Source organism: Bos mutus, chromosome 9 (assembly GCF_027580195.1).
Source record: "Bos mutus isolate GX-2022 chromosome 9, NWIPB_WYAK_1.1, whole genome shotgun sequence".
Lineage (NCBI taxonomy): Eukaryota > Metazoa > Chordata > Mammalia > Artiodactyla > Bovidae > Bos > Bos mutus.
The window spans coordinates 90474632-90500487 of NC_091625.1; the positions used below are offsets into that span (position 1 = coordinate 90474632).

At 37.4% G+C, this 25856-nt stretch overlaps 1 protein-coding gene across 2 annotated transcripts in view; it reads left to right on the top strand.

Moving 5' to 3' along the window:
* Positions 1 to 17149: 17149 nt before the first annotated feature.
* OPRM1 (opioid receptor mu 1) overlaps positions 17150 to 25856 on the top strand; it is a 164402-nt gene continuing 155695 nt past the window's right edge. The window contains exons 1-2 of one of the 2 annotated variants that reach the window (XM_070376902.1): positions 17150 to 17243; positions 17351 to 17806. In XM_070376902.1, the coding sequence (XP_070233003.1) occupies positions 17514 to 17806 (293 nt within the window). In that variant the 5' untranslated portion in view covers positions 17150 to 17243; positions 17351 to 17513. Of the gene's footprint in view, positions 17244 to 17335; positions 17807 to 25856 lie in introns of those variants that run through there. The other variant, XM_070376900.1, reaches the window with a different exon arrangement.

The window sequence follows — 25856 nt, forward strand, 5'->3', positions numbered from 1 at the left end:
TGTGTAGGCAGGTGAATTCTTCACCACTAGCACCAGCTGGGAAGCCCATGTACTTAATGTATACCTAAAGGAAGATTTGGGAAGTTCTGCAGCTCTCTCTATGGGCAGCTCTCTCTCTTTTCTGCTGCTTTTCTGTGTCAACTCAAGCCCCACTGGCCTCCATGAACTCACAACCCTTTCTTCTCAGTTAAAAGAGACCACTGGATTCTGTCTGGGTTTTCTCTCTCTCAGTCTTAGAGCTTTCTCCAGGCAAAACACTGGGGCAATGCTCAAGCTCATTTTGTTTACAATCTCCCAGATTTCATTGTCCTTTATTGCCTGATGTTCAGTATCTTTAAAACTACTTTTGTGTATTTTTTAGTTATTTCAGAGGCTATTTCAAACCCCTGGTATTCCTCCCCACTGGAAGTAGAACCCAGAATTGAGGCTTTAAATTTACAAAATACTGATATCAAATAGGAAAAGAATCCAAGTTTGACATAGTATACCATGATTCTGCTCAAGTATGTAAGTATTGGTCCAATATATGAATGATTACTAAGAATGATAGGGATTGATATTTCCTTAATATGTTTTATTTCACACACAATAAATTAAGAGAATAAGGAAGATGTCTCCCATTAAAGGCATCTGAGTCTACCCTCTACTTTTATTTTCTCAAGTGTTATGGTTTATTAATCTTCCCATCAACTACATCAAAGGAGGACTGGATAGCTCTCATTTGTTGTGGACATCTTTTTCTGCATTTAAAATAATACTGAGAATCATACTGGGAATCATTTGGGAAAGCAGAGACTATGAACAGTACTCATGGTGTTTCCTTTTTTACTGCTGCTTTATGGACTTCATATTGTACTTGGGCTGAAGTTCATAGAGGTTTCAATAAATGCAAACCCAGGGAGCTCATAAGCCATGTGCCAAACTCTACAACTGTAGTTATTCTTTATTTTGCTCTGCTATAAGAAATGCTTATTCATATCCATATCTCAAAGCAATTTTCCATTCCATTTAGCTTATATATTTATTTAGAAAATAGTTATCAAGTGCCTATCATGTCAAGGCACTCTTTGAGACCCCGAGTTTATAATATATGAAACAACGAATAATCTCTATACTAATGAAGTATATAATCTAGTGATGACATGGAGAATACAAGTAATCAAACAAATAGATATTTAAATATAAATTATATTCATTGCTATGGAATAAATTGATAAGTGGCTATGCTAGAGAATTTTAAAAAGTCAATTCTGATAATACAGGGAGGTCCTATCTAATACAGTAACATAAAAAGTGGCCCACTAAAGGAAAAGAACCAATCATAGCAATAGCGCAAAAGAAAGCTGACAGAGAGACATGTTTGTACTGAGATATTTGGAAAAGAAAGACAATGCTGGTGTATTCAGGGATATGAAATAAAGCTACAGTGACTGAAGTACAGCAGGGAGAGAGCAGAACCAGATGAGGCTGGAAGATAAACAGATACCACACCACAGAGGATCCTAAGTGCAAGAGTCACTGAAGTGTTCAAACCATGGGATGTCAGAATCATCTTTATCTTCTTGAAATATTACTCAACCATAAAAAAGAACAAAATAATGCCATTTGCAGCAAATGGATGGACCTAGAGATTATCATAATAAGTAAAGTAAGTCAAACAAAGACAAATATCGTATCAGTCAAATGTGAAATCTAATTTGTAAAAATGATACAAATAAACTTATTTACAAGACAGAAGCAAATTTACAGATACAGAAAACAAACATGGATACCAAAGGGGAAATGTGATGGGGGGAGGGATAAATCAGGAGCTTGGGATTAACAAATGCACACTATTATATATAAGTTGATAACTCATATTATATTATATTTTATTATATTATATTTTATTATATATTATATATAACTATTATATATAAGGTTGATAACCAACAAGGGCCTACTGTACAACACAAGGAACTCTACTCAATATTCTATGATAACCTATTTGAGAAAAGAATCTGAAACACAATGAATATATGTACATGTATAAGTGAATCACTTTGCTGTACACCTGAAAAAAACACAGCATTGTAAATCAGCTATACTCCAATAAAATTGTTTTAAAATTTTTTAAAAAATACTAATCTTTATATTCTTGAAAGATCACTCTAACTTGTATATGTATAATAGATTGGAGGAAGGCAAAATTAGAAGCAAAGATTCCAAGTAGGAAACTAATGCAAGAGTCCGGATGAGAAAGGGCAATATCCTGAGGATGAGAAAGGGCAATATCCAGCACCACCACCTCCTCACTGAACTGAACTTAACTAATGTTTAGAATGTCCAGGTTTATCAAAATAGAGACATTAAGTAGCCAGTTGAAAAACTAATTCTGGGGAGGAGATTGAAATGAAGATATAAACTTGGTAGTTGTTAGAATTAGGTCATTTGTAAAGGCATGAGATTGGATAAATTGGTTGAGGAGAAAATCAGATCAGATCAGATCAGTCACTCAGTCATGTCCGACTCTTTGGGACCCCATGAATCGCAGCATGCCAGGCCTCCCTGTCCATCACCAACTCCTGGAGTTCACTCAGACTCATGTCCATCAAGTCAGTGATGCCATCCAGCTCATCTCATCTGTCATCCCCTTCTCCTCCTGCCCCCAATCCCTCCTGGCATCAGAGTCCTTTCCAATGAGTCAACTCTTTGCATGAAGGGCCAAAGTACTGGAGTTTCAGCTTTAGCATCATTCCTTCCAAAGAAATCCCAGGGCTGATCTCCTTCAGAATGGACTGGTTGGATCTCCTTGCAGTCCAAGGGACTCTCAAGAGTCTTCTCCAACACCACAGTTCAAAAGCATCAATTCTTCGGCACTCAGCCTTCTTCACAGTCCAACTCTCACATCCCTACATGACCACAGGAAAAACCATAGCCTTGACTAGACAAAACTTTGTTGGCAAAGTAATGTCTCTGCTTTTGATTATGCTATCTAGGTTGGTCATAACTTTCCTTCCAAGGAGTAAGTGTCTTTTAATTTCATGGCTGCAGTCACCATCTGTAGTGATTTTGGAGCCCAGAAAAATAAAGTCTGACACTGTTTCCACTGTTTCCCCATCTATTTCCCATGAAGCGGTGGGACCAGATGCCATGATCTTCGTTTTCTGAATGTTGAGCTTTAAGGCAACTTTTTCACTCTCCTTTTTCACTTTCATCAAGAGGCTTTTGAGTTCCTCTTCACTTTCTGCCATAAGGGTGGTGTCATCTGCATGTCTGAGGTGATTGATATTTCTCCCAGCAATCTTGATTCCAGCTTGTGTTTCTTCCAGTCCAGCGTTTCTCATGATGTACTCTGCATATAAGTTAAATAAACAGGGTGACAATATACAGCCTTAACGAACTCCTTTTCCTATTTGGAACCAGTCTGTTGTTCCCATGTCCAGTTCTAACTGTTGCTTCCTGACCTGCATACAAATTTCTCAAGAGGCAGATCAGGTGGTCTGGTATTCCCGTCTCTTTCATAATTTTCCACAGTTTATTGTGATCCACACAGTCAAAGGCTTTGGCATAGTCAATAAAGCAGAAATAGATGTTTTTCTGGAACTCTCTTGCTTTTTCCATGATCCAGTGGATGTTGGCAATTTGATCTCTGGTTCCTCTGCCTTTTCTAAAACCAGCTTGAACATCAGGAAGTTCACGGTTCACATATTGCTGAAGCCTGGCTTGGAGAATTTTGAGCATTACTAATGTAATCAAGCAAATTAAGATTTATCTTCAAGTGTGATAGCTCATATTATAGATCAACATGGTGACTGAATCATGGGATGCTCAGATACCTGGTTAAACATTATTTCTGGGTGTGATTGTGAAGCAGTTTTCAGAAGAGATTAGCATTTGAATTGGTAGACTAAGTACATTGTCCTTCCCCATCCACTGAGGGCCTGAACAGAACAAAAAAAGAAGAAGAAGGGTGTATTTGCCTTCTCCCACTGTCTGACTATTTAGCTGGGGCATCTCCTGCCATTAACTCTTCTGAGGCCTTCTGGCTCAGACTGGAATCTACACCACTGACTCTCTGGTTCTCAAGCCTTCAAACTATACCACTGGTCTTCTTGGGTCTCCAGATTGTAGATGGTGAACCATGGGACTTTTCAATTTCTCCATAATCACTTGAACCAATAACCTTGTCTGTTTGTTTATTTTTTTAATGTGAAAAATGTTTTATCTCACTAGTAATGAAAGATAATTTTACAAAATTTTGCTAGATTTGTAAAGAATTTTAAAATTGCAATAAAAAAATAATTACAAAAGATCTCAACAAAGGTTCAGAGATTGCACACTATAATGACCACACCTGGTCTGATGTGACCGTTACAACTTCCAATAACTTTTTGATAAATATATGATAGATGATAGATAGATACAGAGATAGATTCAGAAATATGTTCTGTTTCTCTGAAGAAGGGTAATTCACCAATGGACTCTAACATCTCTATTTCAGACAGAGGAAGAGAGTCATAGATGGGGAAGAAAAGAGAATGGAATGATATCATAAAAGCCAAGAGAGGAAAATGTTTTAAGGATGATAATGGGAGTAGATTGAGGAAAGGCATGTGTCAATTAGATGTAACTGTCAATAGCAATCTTGTGAAGAACACTTCTTTATGAAACACTAGAAATGACAGTGAGATAAGTAGGTTAAAAAGAGAAAGTGTCAGAAATAACTTGAAAAAAGTATTTCTGAAGGAAATCAATGAACTGGGAGGTAAATTAAGGTATGGTGTCAAGGAAGCAGTTTATAAACATCTAGATGATAGATAGATATCCTTTCTCACTTTTCTTACTGAAGTAGATCCTGAATATTTGACCTGATACAAATTTGAAGCACACAAATAATTTAGGGAAAGAAATCAAAGTTACCTACCATTATCAAGGGTGGTAGGGTTCATGGCAGTTCAGGTATGTGGAAAGTCACTCTATCAATATTTGTTCAAGCCAATGTATTTCAAAAACTTATTAGTATCAACACAGTTTTACAAAACAACTATCCAACCAAAAATATCTTTTCCGTCTAACAAGAAGAAACGGTTTTGACACAGATTCTTGTAAAATTGAAGCAATTTATATGATACATGTAGCTATGCAAAGCTTTCGTTCTCTGACTGTATAAACTAAGTACTACCAGACCAAAAACAGAGCATTTGTCCTTCAATGTAACTTCCAGATTTGCTGTTCCTGCAATTCTACTGCTAAATAGAGCCAAACTCACAGAATATTTCCAGCAAATATGAGAATGCTTTAGGTCTTTCCCCACAAATGGATGAGTTATGGATAGGTGAAGAGTAGGTAAATAAGCATAGATATGAAATGAACAAAGCCCTGAGTTCCAAGAGAAATTTAGAGACAAGTCTATTTAATATAAAAAGATGTACAGTTTAAGGGAAGAGACTGTTTTTCAATTTATCAGTTTTTATCCAGCAATGTCAGGCATATTATATTCATTCTTACTGAACACAGTGAATTTGACCTTATAATTTAAATTTACAGATGAATAAATTCTATTTTATGGAAGTTAAACATCTTCCAAGCACATACAACCAGTAAGTATCAGAGCTAGGGTTTAAGTCCAGCTTTTCCAAGGCTAAAGCCAATGTTTCCAAAGATACAGCGTAATGATCAGCAGTAGAAGGACGTGGTTAGGAACGCAGGATAGGAATCAGACGGCCTGAGTCCAACACCTTGCTCCACTCCATATTAACCTGTGAATTTGGGCAAGTTATTTCTCCTGCTCTATCTCGGTTTTCTCATAGGATTGTTATGAGAATTAAATGAGTTTAAACAGTGTTTGGACCATATACCTCAGTAAGCAGCAAGCATTAGTACACTAATCTTAACAAGACCAGTTCTTCTCTATTTGGTAAGGTTACACTTTCATTGGGCTTCCCTTGTAGCTCAGACAGTAAAGAAGCTGCTTGCAGTGCAGGATTTCTGGGTTTGACCCCTGGGTTGGGAAGATCCCTTGGAGAAGGGAATGGCAATCCACTCCAGTATTCTTGCCTAGAGAATTCCATGGACACGAACAAAGGAGACCGATGGGATCATAAGGAATCGAACACAACTGAGCAAATAACACACTAGCCCTTTTGTTCAAAGTGTTCTTAGTAACTAGTGAGCAAAGATGCTACACAACCAAATCACCCTAAACTACTTTTAATCTTTTATCTGAACTCAGATAACCAGAATTTTTATTTCAAAATTCTGACAAAACCATCTTTGGTCCATCATTTCTTTACTTATTTGCTCTTTGTTCAAGCTTTCCCTATGCCATCCTCCAATAAGTCTTTGTTTACCTTTCTGTATGTAAAAAGAAAAACAGTGGCTAAATCCAGCAGCACCAAAGCTGGGAAAGCTTCCAGGTTCATTTGGAGAGCACTCCACAGAGCGTGGAGAAGTGTAATCTTTCATGGTATTGTTAAGTCTGCACCAAGGCTGCATTCTAAAAACTCACTGGGAGAAGAGAACGCCAACAAGAGGAAGCAGCTGGGTCAGCATGCTTCTCCATTCATTGCACAGTAATAACTTTGCCCACACTAATTGCCCATTTCTCCTACAAATAAGAGAATTCAGATGAGTAGATGCGGCAGAACTGGTTGCTCTAAGATGAAAGAAAAGGACTCCTTTCTTTTATATAATCATAACCCTTTGTCCTTGGGATTGTTACCTGCAATAAATGTCATTCTAGAAGGACTAGCGCTTACCTTCCATCAAAACCTTTCCCGGAAAGTTGGAGCACAGAACTCTCGTATTCTTTCATCTTGTGGCAGAACAGCAGCAGAACAAGGCGCATTACTGAAAAAGCGTGGTCTTATGGAGGTAAAGCTGGTCTGTTTTGTTGTGAAAAGCTTTTCCATTGAATTTGCTGGAAAGGCAGGAGGAAGGGCTACTTAACATTCATCTTTTGACTATTATGCATTCTGCCTTGTTCCTATACTGGAAGAGTGAGGACGGCAAACACAAAAAAGTGATCGACAACATGAGGATGAAATGATGCTGGCGCATGTGTGCACGTCCATGTTTTCCTGGAGTGACTAGGGAAAATAAATGAGATCCATGCCAAAGTTATCACTTTATAGAAATTATTTCAGAGTTCTTACAATTATTGTGGTTGTGGTTAAATTTTACACTATATTTGGAAGTTTGATAAATGGAGGGAAATCCAAATCTCCTAGCTATGGGAATTAAATATTTAGAAAAACGAAATTAAGGCAAAAGAGAAGAGAGAAAAACTTCAACAGATGAAAAGTTTCACAAAGTGTTGTTTCCAATATAATTACAAATTACCTCATAATGACCTGTGTGTGTGTGCATTCACACGTGGTCACACACACACAGAAATTAAGGCAAAGCAATTTGAATTAAAATAATATCCATGTTTCAATTATCTGCATGCTACAAGAAAAAGTAAAAATCATTGTGACCACAATAACTTTTACAATTGTTTTAGTTTCCATTTCAATCACGTGTAGACTATTTTAGAACAGTTTTTCTTTTTAAGAAAAATCGTTGACAACCATTGGAATGGAGAACAAAATAAGCCCATTTATTTATTTTTTCCACAGATGGGCTACTATTACAGATGGTGCTATTAAAATTATGTCAAAACAATGTTCACATAGAAATAGGATTTAATTTCAAATATTTTTAAAAGTTCATCAAGAAAGAAAAATAGTGATACTTTGAGAATCAAGATAAGACAAACTTCCAAATAATTTATGCAATACTTCAACTACTGACAAAACAATTTAACTTATTGAACTTGCTCTTCAAAATGGAAAAACTTAAATATGTCCTTCAATTCTTTTCATTAGGCCATGGAGTCTTCATCTCAAGAACACAGGTAAATGAGAGGAAAATTCTGTCTTTAGCACCTATGGGATGGGAGCTACTCAAAAATACCAATGGAACTGACTATTTATGATTATTGCTTCAGTAAATTGTTTAATATGGGATAAATAATAAAAATATAAGAAGTTAAGTTTTTAAAGATGAGCTTGAATATTTGACAAACTTCTGAAATAATCTCAAGCAAATAAAAGTCAACAGAAATAAACATTTGTCTTCTAATTGCTGTCATGGTAAGAATTTTCCATAACTTATAAATTACCAAATTATACTACTCAAACGGAAGCAGTAGATAGATAACCAACCTTTGGTATAGTTCAGCAGTCCCAAAACTTTTTGGCATGCATTTTATTTCTATTACTAGCATTATTACATCAACTCCACCTCAGATCATCAGGTATTAAATCCTGGAGGTTGAGGACCCTTGGTTTAGGTACCACAGGCTACATTGCTTTCCTTGCTCTCAGTTTCTGGGTAGATTAAGACTGAAATAAAATTTACAGAATTTCCACTGTTGGCAGGATGGTATATATGATGACATCTGTTTTCAGAGCCCTTCTTGGATATCGTACTTCCAAACAGTTAAAGTGGCAAATAATGGCACATTCTAGCACCTACGAGCCAAGCTGGAAACTTATTAATACATTCAAAATCAGATTTTTAGTCAAAGTGGGTCTATGTTTTTAATTTCATTTCAATCAACTAATTTTTTTCCCCTTAAACTTACTCATCCTCAGCAATGTTTAAAAATAAAAATAGGCTCTTTGAAATATTTTCCAGAAATACCTGAAATCTGAGTAAATTTGTTTAGTAATATTTATTGCTCAATATCTTCAATCATTTAGACCTTCAAAAGAGGGGAGGAGAGTTTTCAAGTGGGCATTATCCTTGGACTCCTGAACGTTTTGATTCCTGCTATTTAAAGGCAGTCAAAAGTCCAGAGAAAATAAGAATAATGAAGAAAGTTATGTAATGAGTAACAACCAGTTGCAGTCAGAATACTTTCAAAGAATAGTGTATGAAATTCTAGGGAGAACTGAGAGACAGCTATGTACATTTAATTTAAATCCCCAGTACAAGTATGTGAGAGAAAATAACTAGTTTGAAAAATTCTATTAGCAATGCCATTCAAGTGCCTAAAACAATCAATGCATGTTGGTAAAACGTGAAAATAAGTTTTGTGAATTTATCCATATAACAAATGTTTATGGAGAACTTACTTTATGCCAGAAAAATTCATTTATGCCTTCTGGAAATTAATATTAAATAGTGAAGGACAGGGAAGCCTGGCGTGCTACAATCCATGGGATTGCAAAGGGTCAGACGTGACTTAGTGACTGAACAACAACAAAGTCAAAAACACTACCTGCCCAAGTAAAATACATATATTAGTGTGGACGGTGAGAAGTGCTAAATAAAGCTCAATGCTGTGTAGTAAAAATGAAGTTGCAATGCTGTGTCTGTTAGTTAACTGCTGCTGCTGCTAAGTCGCTTCAGTCGTGTCCGACTCTGTGCGACCCCATAGATGGCAGCCCACCAGGCTTCCCCGTCCCTGAGATTCTCCAGGCAAGAACACTGGAGTGGGTTGCCATTTCCTTCTCCAATGCATGAAAGTGAAAAGTGAAAGTGAAGTCGCCCAGTCATGTCCTACTCTTCGCGACCTCATGGACTGCACCCCACCAGGCTCCTTCCTCCATGGGATTTTCCAGGCGAGAGTACTGAAGTGGGGTGCCATCGCCTTCTCTGGTTGGTTAGTTAACTATTACCATAATATTGCCACATTCAACAATAGGTGTTAGTTGCACATGTGTCAACTATGCCGACCTCTGCTGGGGTTGGCTGGCTGCAGGATGATCAAGGTTGACCTCAGCTGAGATGATTGAGCCAACTCAGCTCTAACCCATGTGTTTCTCAAGCTACGCAGACCAGTCCTAGCAGGTTCTCAAGGTGTTGGAAGGCATGTGAGGAACAAGTGCAGACAGCCAAGGCTTCCTGAGACCTAGACTCAAAACTGGCACATTGTCACTTCTAATTCATTCTACTGGCTAAAGAGAGTCATATTACAGCGCCTGGACTCAAAGAACAGTGTAGGTGACCTCACCCACTGAGAGAGAGAGCTGGAGAGTCAAGAGTAATAGAAGCAGGGAGGGGTAAAAATGGGGCCAATGACGCATCAACAGGATGGAGGCTGCTTGAAAAGAGCGGTCAAGAACGGGGTTATTGATCACTCTGATCTAGTTGATCAGATACCTTAAGGAGGTGAAGGGACGAGCCATTTGTAATAGAAGAAATATTTCAAGTGAAATGTCCATGAGGCAAGATGGAGAAAATGAGAGAAAGTGGTAGAATATGGGGTTACAGAGGTGGTGGAGGGAGATGATTGGGACACAGATCCTTTAGGGCTTTGTAGGCCCTTGAAAGAACTTTGATTTTGCTCTAAGTAAGATGAGAAGCCATTTAAAGATTATGAGAAAAGGCAAAACATAATTTAATATTTAAGGAGTTTATTACAACTAACAAAATGCTGGGCAGGCTAGTGAATGTCATGAAAATTGAAAGATTAATTGAGAGCCATATAAAAATATGTACTTACAGAAAATAAGATTTGATATATGCTACATGTGGGATTCTATATACAAAACTATGTGCATAATACTTTAAAGGAAATTTAATGGTTATTCAAGGTAAAGTGATTTACAACCTGCTTACGCTGAATTTAGAAAATAGTTCAGCTAAGCAGAGACTTCACTGTAAGGTATGACCTTGGATGTATTACTGCTAGGCTCATTGAGCATAAAGGTCCTTTATGTACTGTGCATTTCTGAAAAGTTTTCCGGAGTTTTGAATTTTGAATTGAAGTAATTTTCCTATTACTATAATTTAAAATATGTAACCACATGCAAAAATGAGTTGAAATTATCCCCCCCAAAAAAATTGCCATGAACAAGAAGGGAGTTTAACAAAGTAGCAGGTGAAAAACTTAACATATAAATAGCAATATCATTGTATATATAAATATAATCAAATAGAAGATTTAATGAAAAAGATCACATTTATAGCACCCAAAATAATAATAACAATAATATCTAGCCTATTCCTTTCTCTGAGGAAATCTATAAAACACCCTTAAATGTTGCAAAAGTAAATGCAAACAAATGAAAAGATATAACCTGTAATTAAATAGGAAAAATCAACATCATAAGTAGATCAGTTTCCCCTGAGGTAATTTAAAAACTTAATACAATACCGCCAATAAAAACTATCATGTTTTTCTTTTCTAGAACTTGACAAGTTAAGCTGTAAAGTTCATTTGAAAAGACAAACAAACATAGATACTGGGAAAAAATGGGGGACTGACTAGTTTTATCATTTATTAAAATACACTGTGAATTTCCATAACAGTGTTGCATAAAAAGACAGACAAATGGAATAGAATAAAACATTCAGGAAAAAATCCAATTATGTATATATACACATGTAAAATATAGAAAACAATAAAGGTGACATCTCAAGTCTGAGAAGAAAAATAAACTTTTTAGTAAGTGGAATTATAATAACTGGATAGCCATATGGAAAAAAAAGATTAAAATTATATCCTTTCCTTATACTATAAATGAGAATAAATTTAAGAAGTATATTATATAAATAAAACACATTATACTAGAATAAATATGGTTAAATTCCTCTGTACTCTGGGAATCAGAAAATTTGACTACCTGCTTGTCAAAGTCCAGAAGTAATCTAGGAAAATATGAATAAACTTGAATATGGAAGATAAAAGATACTTTTTGCATAGCAAAAGATACCATGAGCAAATAAAAAAGACAAATGACGAACAAGGTAAAATATTAATTAACGTGTTAATATTCTTAATATGTAAAGAGCTCCTAAAACAAACAAGGAAAAAGACTAATGGTCCCATTTTTTTCGTGAATAGAAACTGAACAGAGAACCCAAAGAAAACTAAAGGCAAATGTTCCAACTGTAAGGAAAGATGTTCAATCTCATTGAGAAGAGATATAAAAATTCAAACTACACTGGGATACTGCTTCTCCTCTACTATACTGACAAAAACCACACAAGTTAAAACCATGTTCTGTTGTTAAATCAATGAAGAATCAGGCACCCTTATATATTTCTATTAGAGCTAAAAAATGTAAAATTCCCAAGGAGAGAAGTTTAATAATATCTAGCAAAATACCATACATTTACCTTTTGATCCAGCAATAACTCTAGGAATCTATCTAAGACACACTGGCAAAAAATGTGAAAACCTCAGGAATATTTATTGCATCACTATTTGTGATAGCATAAGTCTTAAAACTCAATGGACTTAATGGACTCAAATGTTCAGTCAGTCAGTTCAGTCGCTCAGTCATGTCCGACTCTTTGTGACCCTATGAATCACAGCACGCCAGGCCTCCCTGTCCATCACCAACTCCTGGAGTTTGCTCAAATTCATGTCCATCAAGTCGGTGATGCCATCCAGCCATCTCATCCTCTGTCATCCCCAATCCCTCCCAGCATCAGGGTCTTTTCCAATAAGTCATCTCTTTGCATGAGGTGGCCAAAGTATTGGAGTTTCAGCTTCAACATCAGTCCTTCCAATGAACACCCAGGACTGATCTCCTTTAGGATGGACTGGTTGGATCTCCTTGCAGTCCAAGGGACTCAAGAGTCTTCTCCAATACCACAGTTCAAAAGCATGAATTCTTCAGCACTCAGCTTTCTTCACAGTCCAACTCTCACATCCATACATGACAGCTTTATGTATATAACTGTTTATAATTTTTAAAATGTAAGGAAAAGAAAATTTTTAAAAATTTATGGAGAAAACATTTTTTAAATGATTGTCTCTAAGTCAGGGAGGAAGAGTAAGTGGTGGTGGGTAGAAAGTAGTTAAATTTCTGTAGAAAGCACATGATTTTGTATACTTCACTTTAAAATTTTAAATTGCTGATAATACATAGTTTAATGTTTTAGAACTGAACTGAAAGAATTTATACAGAAATTCATTCTCAAGTCTGTAGATTTGAACTCAACTTTTGTAACAGAACATTAAATTCTATTCTGCAGTCAATCATACCTAACAGATAATCAGGCATGTGTGAAAGCCAACTACATGTGGACTGTGCTGTCACTGTGAGAGGTACTCCATTGTAAGCAGAGAAAACTGAGTCTGGTGGGGAGTCTCTCAGTTGGAAATCAGGTTACCAGATAAAATTTTAAAAATACCTTAGAAATAAAAGCCTCAATAGTTAATAACTGCATGAGAAAATAAAATTATTGCTGGAGTCTTTTCTCTTAGTGGCCATGATCTCAAGATTCAAATAGAATTGAAATTCCTTCATATTTTAAGAAAGATATTTAGGCTTATGAATCACTTAAACTAGATGCTTGGATGAATTGAAAGAGTCCATTGAGTTGGACTCACAGACACTCATCTTCAGTCTCTTAAAAGAATCAGATTTTTTATGGTTAACTCTATGATATTAAATATTACATAATAATTTCAATAACTCTTCTTGCTAATCTCCAAGCCACATATAACAAAGTCTAAAAAGCCAAAAGGCAAAGAACAAATTCATATACAAGCAGTTCTGCATAAAACCCTTTGGAGTTGATTCTTATATAAATATATATATATATATGATTCCCTGCTGGCTCAGACTGTAAAGAATCTGCCTGCAATGCAGGAGACCTGAGTTCAATCCCTGGGTCAGGAAGGTCCCTTGGAGAAGGGAATGGTTATCCACTACAGTATTCTTGCCTGGAGAATTCCGTGCAGAGAAGAGACTGACAGACTACAGTCCATGGGGTCGCGAAGAGTCGGACACAACTGAGCAACTTATATGTGTGTGTGTGTGTGTGTGTGTGTATATAAAATTTACCAGAGGAGGAAATCCAGTATCAGGAAGCATGAGTAACTTTACTAGGTTTCTAAGTAAGTAACAAAGTCACTTCCTTGACTAAGAAAGTAAATAGCAGACCCTAGATTTTGAGCTGTTTTCTGATTTATCCCAGATGTCCCTATCTCAGAGGTCTCTCTCAGGTTATCAAGTTAAGGTAGCTGTGAAATTTTTATTTGTTTTATTTTTGCCATGCAAGTAAGGATATCTGTTCCATTTCTCTGGATGTTTATGCATCAATACAGAGATCAAGAATAATATTATAATAAAATGCTTTTAGAATATCATTAGTTTCAATACCAAATAACAAAAAAATCTGTAAGCAAATACATAAAATGTTCTTCTAATGTAACCTAGAATGTCCTTTTTCACTTGAACTTCAAACCACTGTAATAGCTTCATGTGTAGTATTTACACCTGTATTTCTCATTAATAGTTCTTAATCATATGTTTCATTAACAACCATGCTCCAAAAAAAATCAGGATCAAGATACTTAAATAAGTGTGGGATGATGGTAATTGTATTAATAACTAAAGTGAAAGTCACTCAGTCATGTCCAACTCTTTGTGATCCCATGGATTGTACAACCCATGGAATTCTCCAGGCCAGAATACTGGAGAGGGGGTATCCTTTCCCTTCTCCAAGCCATCTTCCCAACGCAGGGATTGAACCCAGTTCTCCTGCATTGCAAATGGATTCTTTACCAGATGAGCTACAAGAGAAGCCTTAGACTACTGGAGTAGGTAACATATCCCTTCTCTAGGGGATCTTCCAGACCCAGGAATAGAACAAGAGTCTGCTGCATTGCAGGCAGATTCTTTACCAATGGAGCTATCAGGGAAGTCAATAAATAACTAAAACTAATGTATATTTGAAATTCTAGGAATAGGGGAAACATTTAATATTTGCCTATGATCTAACCTAGCTATTACTGATATGTTGCTTTGAAGCAAATATTTTTGTGAAAAAAATGTATGATATGAATTTTATAGCAATGGTAAATCTTGACTGATATGATAAATTTTTCTTTCTTTAAATAGAAAATGTAGGCTAAGGAGAAATATCAACAAAATGATAAATATTCCTCATATACAAAAAACATGTGTGTGTACATATATATATGTATATATGTATGTCTTCTGCACACAGACAAAGCAAAAGGGAGACATTCTACTATGCAGTGATTGAGTTTGTCTTAAGGAATCTATATAAAGCTGGGAGAGTAAATAAGGTATACAAAATAGGAAGCATGCATAAAAAAGATCATAGACTCATCACTTTAAAAGATCTTGCTGGATTTGAATTATGAACTAGCTCGAATTAAATGTAATTTTAAAATAAAACAATTTACAGTGTTGTACTTTGATCTTTCTAAAACATATTAATTTATACAACAGGAAAAATATGATTTACCAAGAATAAGAGGTAAGCTTCTGTGGTCAAAAATAATCATATCTATCTTTTTCAATTCCAACACCTGGTCCAAAGTAGATCATTAAATATTTGTTGAACTAACTTGGATTATGTTTAAGAAATTTTGCCTATACTAGACCTAGAAGGAGATATAAGAGTAATGTAACTTCAAAAATAAAAAGCGAATGGAGCTCCAAAACCTGTGATAGTAGAAAAAGGAAGTTTATAATATTGTTCAGTGTTTATTGGTGAGGTTATCCTTAGAACACTGTTTTAAAAGCAGATCTACAAACTATAATGTGAATATAACTAGAAAAGGGGCCAATTTCCTGAAAGAACTCAAAGCTGCATCTTTTAAGACCCAGTCTAAGGAAGCTAAAGTTTAATTTGCAGAAGAGACTACTCAGTTATTTTCAAATATATGAAGTATAATCACAATGATTTATTTATTAAATCACTCAATTGCGTTATGTATTTTTCATTTAATCCTGGTAAAAGTCATATAAAGGTATTATACATTTTTTTCCACTGATGAGAATGCTGTCACTCAGTCAGGTAAAGTAACGTATCCAAATTCCTACAGCTAAAAAGTTTAAGTTACAAATCTAAGGTTCACAAAATGATCTGGGTTTAAGGCAAGGACTTATTATACTGTGCTAATTTGTCTTTCACATAAATAAGTTTAGACTGGTTCTATGTGTCCTCAAGAGACTGAATAATGGCAGATTTCAGCTGAATATGGGTGAATTAATATATTAGTTCATAGGAGAATATGTGGTGAAACATTTTTATTATTCTGTATGAGATCTCTATAACATTTTATTGCTGACACTATATCCTTCAACATAAAAAAAGATAAAAATACTGAAATTGGCAAAATTATCTATGATTAGTGGAGTTCACCAGTGTTATGTTTTCCAGACAAGTGATAAAAATAATATTGGAATTAAATGTTCTTTCCAAGCTCCCTACCTCACCCTGATCCCTGTTTAACAAGGATATAGCTTTCTACAACCAACTGGGGATCTTTAATGATAGTGTTAGTAGTTAAAAGATACATATGCAGACAAATATACCCATGAATAGAAATGAGAATTATTTCAGAATTTGTGTTAACATTACCAAAAAACAAAGACAAGCAAAACAAAATTTATTAATAAAGTAGAAGCATCTGTGGATTTAAAAGTGAATTATCAAATTTTAAAGCATATCAATAATCCTCAACCTTGTATGAGCCATTCCAGTTCCAGATGTCTATGTAGTTTTTCCTGGAATGTCTACACTAGAATACAATGAAATAATGTAGACACTTGGTTTTCACAGTCTTCTACTGAGAAGCACATGTATGAAGGCTGGAGATAAAACCAATAACTCCAAACCTGTGAGATTTATATATGGAATGTCACCCTTGTCTTTCTTTGACTTTTCTGGACGCCACAACTCCCTGTGCCTCTTTGTCAGCAAGCTAGACATTAGACGCAAATAAAGCTTCTGCTCCAGGAGAAGTAAGGGAATATGAAGTAAAGGGAATAGATATCCTCTCTAAAAGTTTGTTTCTCATCTCTTTTCAGAGAAGGAATCACTCTTGTTTCAGGCAGGGTTGAAGGGTTGGAAATTCTCCTTTAGTCATGAGACACATGGTGACTTTTTCTGCAAACAGAAAAAGTCTGAGGCAAGGAGGGCTACAGAAAAGGATTCTGTGTACCCTGCACCAAATGATTGTTTAGGCAGCAGGGATAGAAGAGCGCTGGGGTCTGGGATGTCAGGGTGGCGTCAGACCAGCGTCTTTCTGTCATGGTACACTAAGAAAACGGTGCTGGAAAATGTAAGGTCAGCCCCCTTCCTTAACGCTTTGCATCCGCCAAAAACTCTCCGTTTGTCTCACTCTCAACCCCTTCCCTCCAACTCCCTTCCTGGTTCTGCCTGTCAATAGAGGTGTTTGCACAGAGGAGTGCCGAGTGGGGAAACCGAGTCGTTGGATTGCTTTGCGCAAAATCCACTTCTCTCTCCTCCCTCGGCTCCAGCCTCCGGATCCCGCACAGCTCTCCCCTCCTTCCCCCAAGGCGGTGTGGGGCTGGAGCCCTGTCTGTGTACTTCTAAGGTGGGAGGGGGCTACAAGCAGAGGATAATGTCAGATGCTTAGCTCTCTCCTGCCTGACGCTCCTCTCTGGCTCCGCCGGGGTTGGTCGCTGTAAGAAATAACAGGAGCTGTGGCAGCGGCGAGACGAAGCGGCTCGCGCGTGGAACCCGAAAAGTCAGGGTGCTCGCGGTTACTCCCAACGTGGTCCCAGCCGGCGGTCAGCACCATGGACAGCGGCGCCGTCCCCACGAACGCCAGCAACTGCACTGATCCCTTCACACACCCTTCAAGTTGCTCCCCAGCACCTAGTCCCAGCTCCTGGGTCAACTTCTCCCACTTAGAAGGCAACCTGTCCGACCCATGCGGTCCGAACCGCACCGAGCTGGGAGGGAGCGACAGACTGTGCCCTTCGGCCGGCAGCCCTTCCATGATCACGGCCATCATCATCATGGCCCTCTACTCCATCGTGTGCGTGGTGGGGCTCTTCGGAAACTTCCTGGTCATGTATGTGATTGTCAGGTAAGGAAGGCCACAGGGCTCCGGATTTCGGTGGCTAATAGAGGCATAAAGGGTGTTGGGGGGAAGGATGAGAAAAAAGGAGGTAAAACAGGGGAGAATGTAGAGGTGAAAGTAGAGTGGTTGCTGCTTGAGTACAAAAGCCTACTTTTCTATTCTTCCCTCCGTTAATAAAGAAAGAATCCAAAATTTCAGAAACAGAGAAGTTGCTTTGATAAAAGCTGTAAAGCTCTGGCAAAAAAAAAAAAAAAAAAAAAAGCCTCTATCTTACAGCTTGTTTATACTGAGCCAAAAGGGCTCTGGGCTCTTAACCTCAGTGTCCCATAATCCCTTCCAAAGGAGCTGTGGAAACAATAATTTATGGAAAATAGAAGAGAAACTCTAGTTATTTTATCCTTAATTGGGGGCAGAAGGGGCAGATTTCCTTCTCTGTTCTTTTCATAGATGAACCTTGGCAACTTTCCTGCTCCTGCTGATTTCAGTGTATTTGCTGCACCATTGCTGCACCCTCCTCTTCCTCACTCATAGAGGAAGTTTTTCTGGTGTCTTTCCAGAGTAAATGGTGCTGTTTTGCTGTAACATGACAGCTGTGTTGCCTAGACCAGTTTGCAGTTGGCAGCTACAGATCTGCTAGGGGAGTCACAAACTGAATCAGGAATAGGTCAGGTGGTTCAGAACTGCAGGACTGTTTTTCAATGCCCCCAAAAGTTGAAACAAGTTAGAAGTGACCAAAAGCAGCATAATTCTGGATGATAAACTATTACATAGGGGGTTGTAATGGTTGCCCTAGAGAAATTTAAAAGTGTCTTCATCCAATGAAATTATTTCAGAAGAGTTTGTGGCCCAATTTCTATTTGTCCAGATGTTCCAGGTTTATTTGGCAAAAAGCATACAAGTTCAATATTAGCTGAGATTGATGTAGATTGTGTTAGTGTTGATGTGCCTATTCAAATACTACATGTTAATATGGAATACTATATTTTAACTTTTGAGAAGTATATAATCATTTTAACACTTTAAAATGGCTCCTGATTTGGGATTTTCTTCCTACTAGGGGTTCTGTGGTACTTCCATGTTTAGCTGCAATATTGGCTTCATCTATTCAGCAAGTATTACAGGTTTCACTGGAGCTCTTAAATCATTTAACAATCATTTTCTTCATTATGCTTTCTTTATCAAGGTGGTACAAGTTATTTGTAATTGATTTTTTCTGCTTTTTATGTCTGATTTCTTTAATTAATGATTGTTAAAGAGTAAAACTAATTTTCTTGATCTTTTGATGAAGAATCATAAGTAGTTTCTCTGAGTAAAGAGCACCATCTATTGCAAAGAAAGCTAACAACAGAAGGAAAAATGCAAGAAGGGAATCAATGGAAGAATTTATTTTTAAAACATTTACTTTATGTAATTCAATACAAAGCTTCCTCTCAAATATGAAAACTTCTTTTGCATTTATGATAATAAAAATAACAACTGAATCCCTGCCCATGAAGGGAAAATTTATCCTTTCTCCTCAGAAAATTCATGGACTCATAAGCTTATAGGGCCAGAAGGAAACCTAGAGATTTTCTAGGCTAGGTAGGTAAAATGTGGCACAGAAAATATAAATTATTTCTCCAAGGACAGATAAGTTCACTAGTTCAATACCATGGAATGGCTCTTAGCCAATGTAATTTTCTGTTTATTAGAGTGGCTCATGATTTGAGTTAATTCAACTGCAACATTGACAGAGTAGGTTAGATAATAATGTGGAAATAATAAATTAATCCAAATTTACGTCTGTAATTCTGAAGAATGAAGGATGAAAAGAAATTATAAAACCATCTTGAAATTCTGTCATCTAAAGCATAATCATTTAGCTTTTATTGCTTCTCTTGGTACTTTCCTTCCTCATTTTTCTCCTCTCTGGTTTATGCTTTTCTATAAAGCAGAAAGCCAATAGAGCAACAACTGGCTATGGAATAAACAGATTAGCTTTATTCTAGTGCTAAAGATATTACTAGTTGGGTGATTTTGTTTTAAAGGTATTACCTCTGAACTTTTGATGACTTGGAAAAGGATGGTGACCTTGTCTCTTACTGAGAACATGATATTATGCTTATTTTCTGTGCTTAAAGTTCCAACCAGAATACAGTACTGTTTGAAAAGTCACCTCAAACACCCACCTGTGCAAGTCAGGTGTTTAATTCCAAGGTCAGGTAATCCTCTGGGAATATGACTATAAACAGAAAAATAGTTCAGTGACCAATGAAGTAATGAGAAAAGCCTCTGGGGAGTGAAGGAACTATATCTATTTAGCTGAGAATATTTAACTAGACTATCTCCATGCTATGGTTATTTCACTACAAAGAGATCAGTTCACAGATATTATTGCCTCTGTGAAAAAGATGAATATAATGCTGTATCTATTAAAGTACTGAGATAAAATGCTTACTTCCTGCTACTATTCAAAATTCAACAAATACTTTAGAATTATTAAGTAGTTAGGGTTTTCTAACCAGATCAACATAACATTTATTAGAATGTCTTAACACATTGACTAGACCATGGGCCTCCAATGACAATGGGAGCAAAATAACAACAAAGATACTATGGATGCCTTGTTAGTTATTTTCTATCCTGTGTCTTCACTTTATCATCATCATACCTTCACCAGCAACATTATTAAAGAATACAAAAAAAAAAGCTATTATTAATATCTTTGAGATTAAAAAATGATATGTAGTATGCATAAGGGAACAATAAAAAAATAAGTGTTAGGAGAAAAATAGCTCATGGAAATTTAAAATATAAAAAAAAATAAATAAATAAAGAATACAACTTAAGTATCATTCTTACAGTGTTGTTCTAAGAAACATGAGGGAGAAAAAGAGATACTGTCATATATCTAAAGTTTTAAAATCCAGATATTAGATGATAGAATGTTATAACTGTTCATTATCTGAAAGGCTTTATGGTCTTAAAGAAAAAAATTACTTGTGGGATAACTATATTATGAAAATTACCACAAATAGTCTGGAGAAGTTTGGTGATAAAATATTACAAAATACGGCAATCACTTTTTCTTTTTGAAGTAGAAAAGCATAGTTTTATTGTTTTGCCAGGCAAAGGGGGACAGAGTGGGCTTCTGCCTCAGAAACTATATGGCCCCACATAGGAGGATTTGATGAGAGTTTATAGCAACAGTTTAAAGGTCGGATTGTTGATAAGATTAGGGCAGGTATAGGGCCTATACTCCTCGAATCTGGTCTCAGGTGGTCTCCTGGTGTGCATCTCTGGTTCTTTGAATCTGGGATCACTTGGTCTTCTCTGGTGTGAAGAATGCTGACATTTTCCACTTTTTGGGGTTTTTTAAATTTCTAATTTAATTTAAACTTTTTATTTTCTATTGGGATATAGCTGATTAACAATGTTGTTATAGGTGAACATTGAAGGCATTCAGCCCATATATATATATGTATCCTTTCTTCCCTAAATTCCTCTCCCATCCAGGCTGAATGTGGCCATCATTTAAAATGGGATCAGATTAGATCAGATCAGTCACTCAGTCATATCCGACTCTTTGAGACCCCATGAATCGCAGCACGCCAGGCCTCCCTGTCCATCACCAACTCCTGGAGTTCACTCAGACTCACGTCCATCGAGTCAGTGATGCCATCCAGCCATCTCATCCTCTGTCGTCCCCTTCTCCTCCTGCCCTCAATCCCTCCCAGCATCAGAGTCTTTTCCAATGAGTCAACTCTTCACATGAGGTGGCCAAAGTACTGGAGTTTCAGCTTCAGCATCATTCCTTCCAAAGAAATCCCAGGGCTGATCTCCTTCAGAATGGACTGGTTGGATCTCCTTGCAGTCCAAGGGGCTCTCTTGTCAAGAATGTTTTAAAGAAAAAAGTCAATCAAAATAATGCACAGTTCTGTACAGATCACAAAGCACATTGGAAGGTCTGGCCCACATTGTGACCATTTCAAGCCATATACTGGCTTTCCCTCCTTTTCTGTTTCATTTTTCTTCTTTCCCACCTTTGTTGTTCTTTGTTCAGTTGCTAAAGTGAAAGTGAAAGTGAAGTTGCTCAGTCGTGTCTGACTCTTTGCGGCCCCGTGGACTCTTTGTAGCCCACATGTAGACTCCTCCATCCATGGAATTTTCCAGCCAAGAGTACTGGAGTGGGTTGCCATTTCCTTCTCCAGGGGATCTTCCTGACCCAGGGATCGAACCCAGGTCTCCCGCCATGCAGGCAGATGCTTTACCGTCTGAGCCACCAGGGAAGCCTAAGTCGTGTCTAATTTTTTGCAATCCCATGGACTGCATCACGCCAGGCTTTCCTGTCTTTCACTATCTCCTGGAGTTTATTCAAAGTCATGTCCATTGAATAGATGATGCCATCCAACCATCTTCTGTCACCCTCTTCCTCTCCTGCCCTCAATCTTTCCCAGCATCAGGGTCTTTTCCAATGAGTTGGCTCTCCTCATCAGGTGACCAAAGTATTGGAGCTCCAGCATCAATCATTTCAATGAATATTCAGAGTTGATTTCCTTTAGGATTGACTGCTTTGATCTCCTTGCAGTCCAAGGGGCTCTCAAGAGTCTTCTCCAGCACCACAATTTGAAAGCATCAGTTCTTCAGTGCTCAGCCTTCCTCCCACCTTGGTTCCCTGAAATCCCTTTCCAAAATGGTTTACCTTCACCCAAGCTGTTGTCTCAGGCACTGCAAAGCTCATCATTTCTATTATTTTATAACTGGCTACTATGTAATTTCTGATTAATAAATAGAGCTTTACAGACTCATTGAGTGTAGGTTGTTGTTAACAATTAGAAATTCTTAAGAAAAATTCTACATAGCCCCAGTCAGAACTACCATGACCGTTTATAAACCAAGCTTTTCCTTTCACCTTTTTTCTGCCTTGGGATTCAGGAAAGGTTTTAGTACATTTTGCTTAATGGAGAGGGAGTAGGCAACAGCCATGGATAGTATGCGGTATACTTCTTGAGGTCAGGGTGTTGGTAGCAGTAGGATCTCTGATATGTAAAGAAAGTGAAGGCTCTCTGAAGAGGCAAACTACCATCTCTTTCTGCACTGATCCCTTGTTGTGTAATAACTGTAAGACTACTCATAACAGGTAAGCTCAAGCAAATGTCAGGGTCCTTGAAAGTGAACTGAGACAACAGACACAAGAAGCATCATATACAAGAAACATCATTTAATGAGCTTGTCACAGCAACTCCTTTCGTTACCCATCTGTTCTTGCTTCAGGCCACCTATTTCCTCCCCCACCAGTACCTCAGTATAAGAGTCCTTGAACCAAGAAATAAATTCAGAGTGGAAGAGTAGCATAGAAGAAAAGAGCCAATAATGGTTCAACTTCAAACTCTTCAGTGCATAATAGTCCCCTTATGTAAAATGGGTCACTTAGGCTAACATCTAGTTTAGTTGGTAACTTGTAGTACCAACATTTTCTATGGTAACTTCAAGGACTGTTTCTCCATAGTTTTTCCACCTTTACTATCTGGAGATAAAAAAGCTAGTCATCTACAACATTAAATGATTTTACATTCCATCTCACTTCCTTGGATTCTAAATGAGCTCAAACAGATTCTGTCAGAGAGAGAAAATGCTGAGCTGCCAGATGTTGTAGTGGTCGATTAAGACAATCAACGACCCTGAAAGTCAAGCCTTTCTTCACTTCCTGGGAGGGAATAAGCAAAAGGTTAAATAGGAAAGGTGCCATCCTCAGTGTTCCATTCTCCCCACAGAAAGGCACAAGGTCACATGTATGAGCACAGATGTGGAGAAGGGGAAAAGAGGCCATCATCTCACCGCACAAGGAGCCCCAAACCACAGGATACTCCCGTTTTATGGACTGAGGGGCCAGGACTAACAAGAAAGGATGGGGTAAAAGTGGGAAAGCACAGAGTCAGAGTAAGAAGAATTTCTTAGAGGACCCCTGATACAAAGGTCTTCAGAGAGACCCCTGGGAAGAGTCTCACCAAAAGCACCAAGGGCTCCCTGAACTCAAGAATTATGCTGAATACTATCCATTCAGCAAAGTGTCTTAAAGCCTTTCCTGAAGGTGTCCAAATGGAGGTTGTTGGGCTAAGGATACATATACACCCAGGAGCATGGTTGGTAAAGGTGGGGGAGAGGCACACGTCCTTGCCCACAACTCCCTGGAGACTGTGTACTAAGTAGCGGTGGGAAGGATGCTTCCCCTCGTGAAGGTGCCAGGTAGAGCCTTTGTGATTGCCTGTGGTTGAGTCTCAAAGATCACACAGAAGATTCTGATCTGGACCCAGACGTCTCAGATTCAGCTTAAGTTCTGATCTCTCTCTTTCTCTCTTTTTCATTTTCTCTTTAATTTGTTCAGAAGTTGTTTTAATATTGCCTTCAGGAATTAATCACCTTCTGGATGTTGCATTGTAAAACTTATCAGAAAGATTCTACCAAGTCTAACCAAGCAAATCTTTGTAAGCCAATGGGGAGGGTAGGTAGGGCTTTTACACAGGATGAAACATGCAATGGAGTATATGAAATGAGAAAGAGATCACTGTATTCTGGACATCAGTTTCTGTCCAGGCAAGGATATTTTCAAGTGCACTTTGCTTTTTCAATTCAATCAGGTATTAGTTTATCGGTTAGATATAAGTAGGTGTCCTGAAGTGGTTCAAATAGTAATCATTAAGATGTACTAACAAGTATTAGTATAATTTAATGTTGAATAAATTAAACCAAGCTGATCCACTCACTGTTTTCAAAAATGCTATATATTAATTTCTTTTATACCTTTTCTTTACTTTTTCTATTTTGCCTTGTGACCTCAATACTTCTTTCTTCTATCAAAATTCTTCTTCTTCTTCAAGTCCCAACTTAAATCCATTCCACTTTGAAGCCTCCTCAAAGTATTCTTACCACCAATTTCCCTGAAGTGTAGTCCATAATAAATGCTACTATTGTGAAAAATCTGTGCATTTTCTCATAAGTTTATCAAAATAACTGATGCTAATCCTTGAAAACTTGATCTATAGTCGTAGATCTCTCTGCGTTAGCCAAAAAGTTCAACATTTCAGACTTAAATAACAGGACTGCATATATTTAAAATACTCTGTAATCCAAAGTTTTCAGCACAGCCAATATTCCTCAGATTATTCAAATGTAAAGCTTAATTCAGACAATTCCCTCAATTCATTGCCTTGTTCATGCATATTTAGCCTTTATGACTTGAGCTATGAAAATGGATCTGCCAAAAGTCTACAAATAATAAATGCTGGAGAGGGTGTGGAGAAAAGGGAACCCTCTTACACTGTTGGTGGGAATGCAAACTAGTACAGCCACTATGGAGAACAGTGTGGAGATTCCTTAAAAAACTGGAAATAGAACTGCCTTATGACCCAGCAATCCCACTGCTGGGCATACACACTGAGGAAACCAGAAGGGAAGGAGACACATGTACCCCAATGTTCATCGCAGCACTGTTTATAATAGCCAAGACATGGAAGCAACCTAGATGTCCATCAGCAGATGAATGGATAAGAAAGCTGTGGTACATATACACGATGGAGTATTACTCAGCCATTAAAAAGAATACATTTGAATCAGTTCTAATGAGGTGGATGAAACTGGAGCCTATTATACAGAGTGAAGTAAGCCAGAAGGAAAAACATAAATACAGTATACTAATGCATATATATGGTATTTAGAAAGATGGTAACAATAACCCGGTGTACGAGACAGCAAAAGAGACACTGATGTATAGAACAGTCTTATGGACTCTGTGGGAGAGGGAGAGGGTGGGAAGATTTGGGAGAATGGCAATGAAACATGTAAAATATCATGTAGGAAACGAGTTGCCAGTCCAGGTTCGATGCACGATGCTGGATGCTTGGGGCTGGTGCACTGGGACGGCCCAGAGGGATGGTATGGGGGAGGGGGAGGAGGGAGGAGGGTTCGGGATGGGGAACACATGTATACCTGTGGCGGATTCATTTTGATATTTGGCAAAACTAATACAATTATGTAAAGTTTAAAAATAAAATAAAATTAGAAAAAAAAAAAAAGAAAG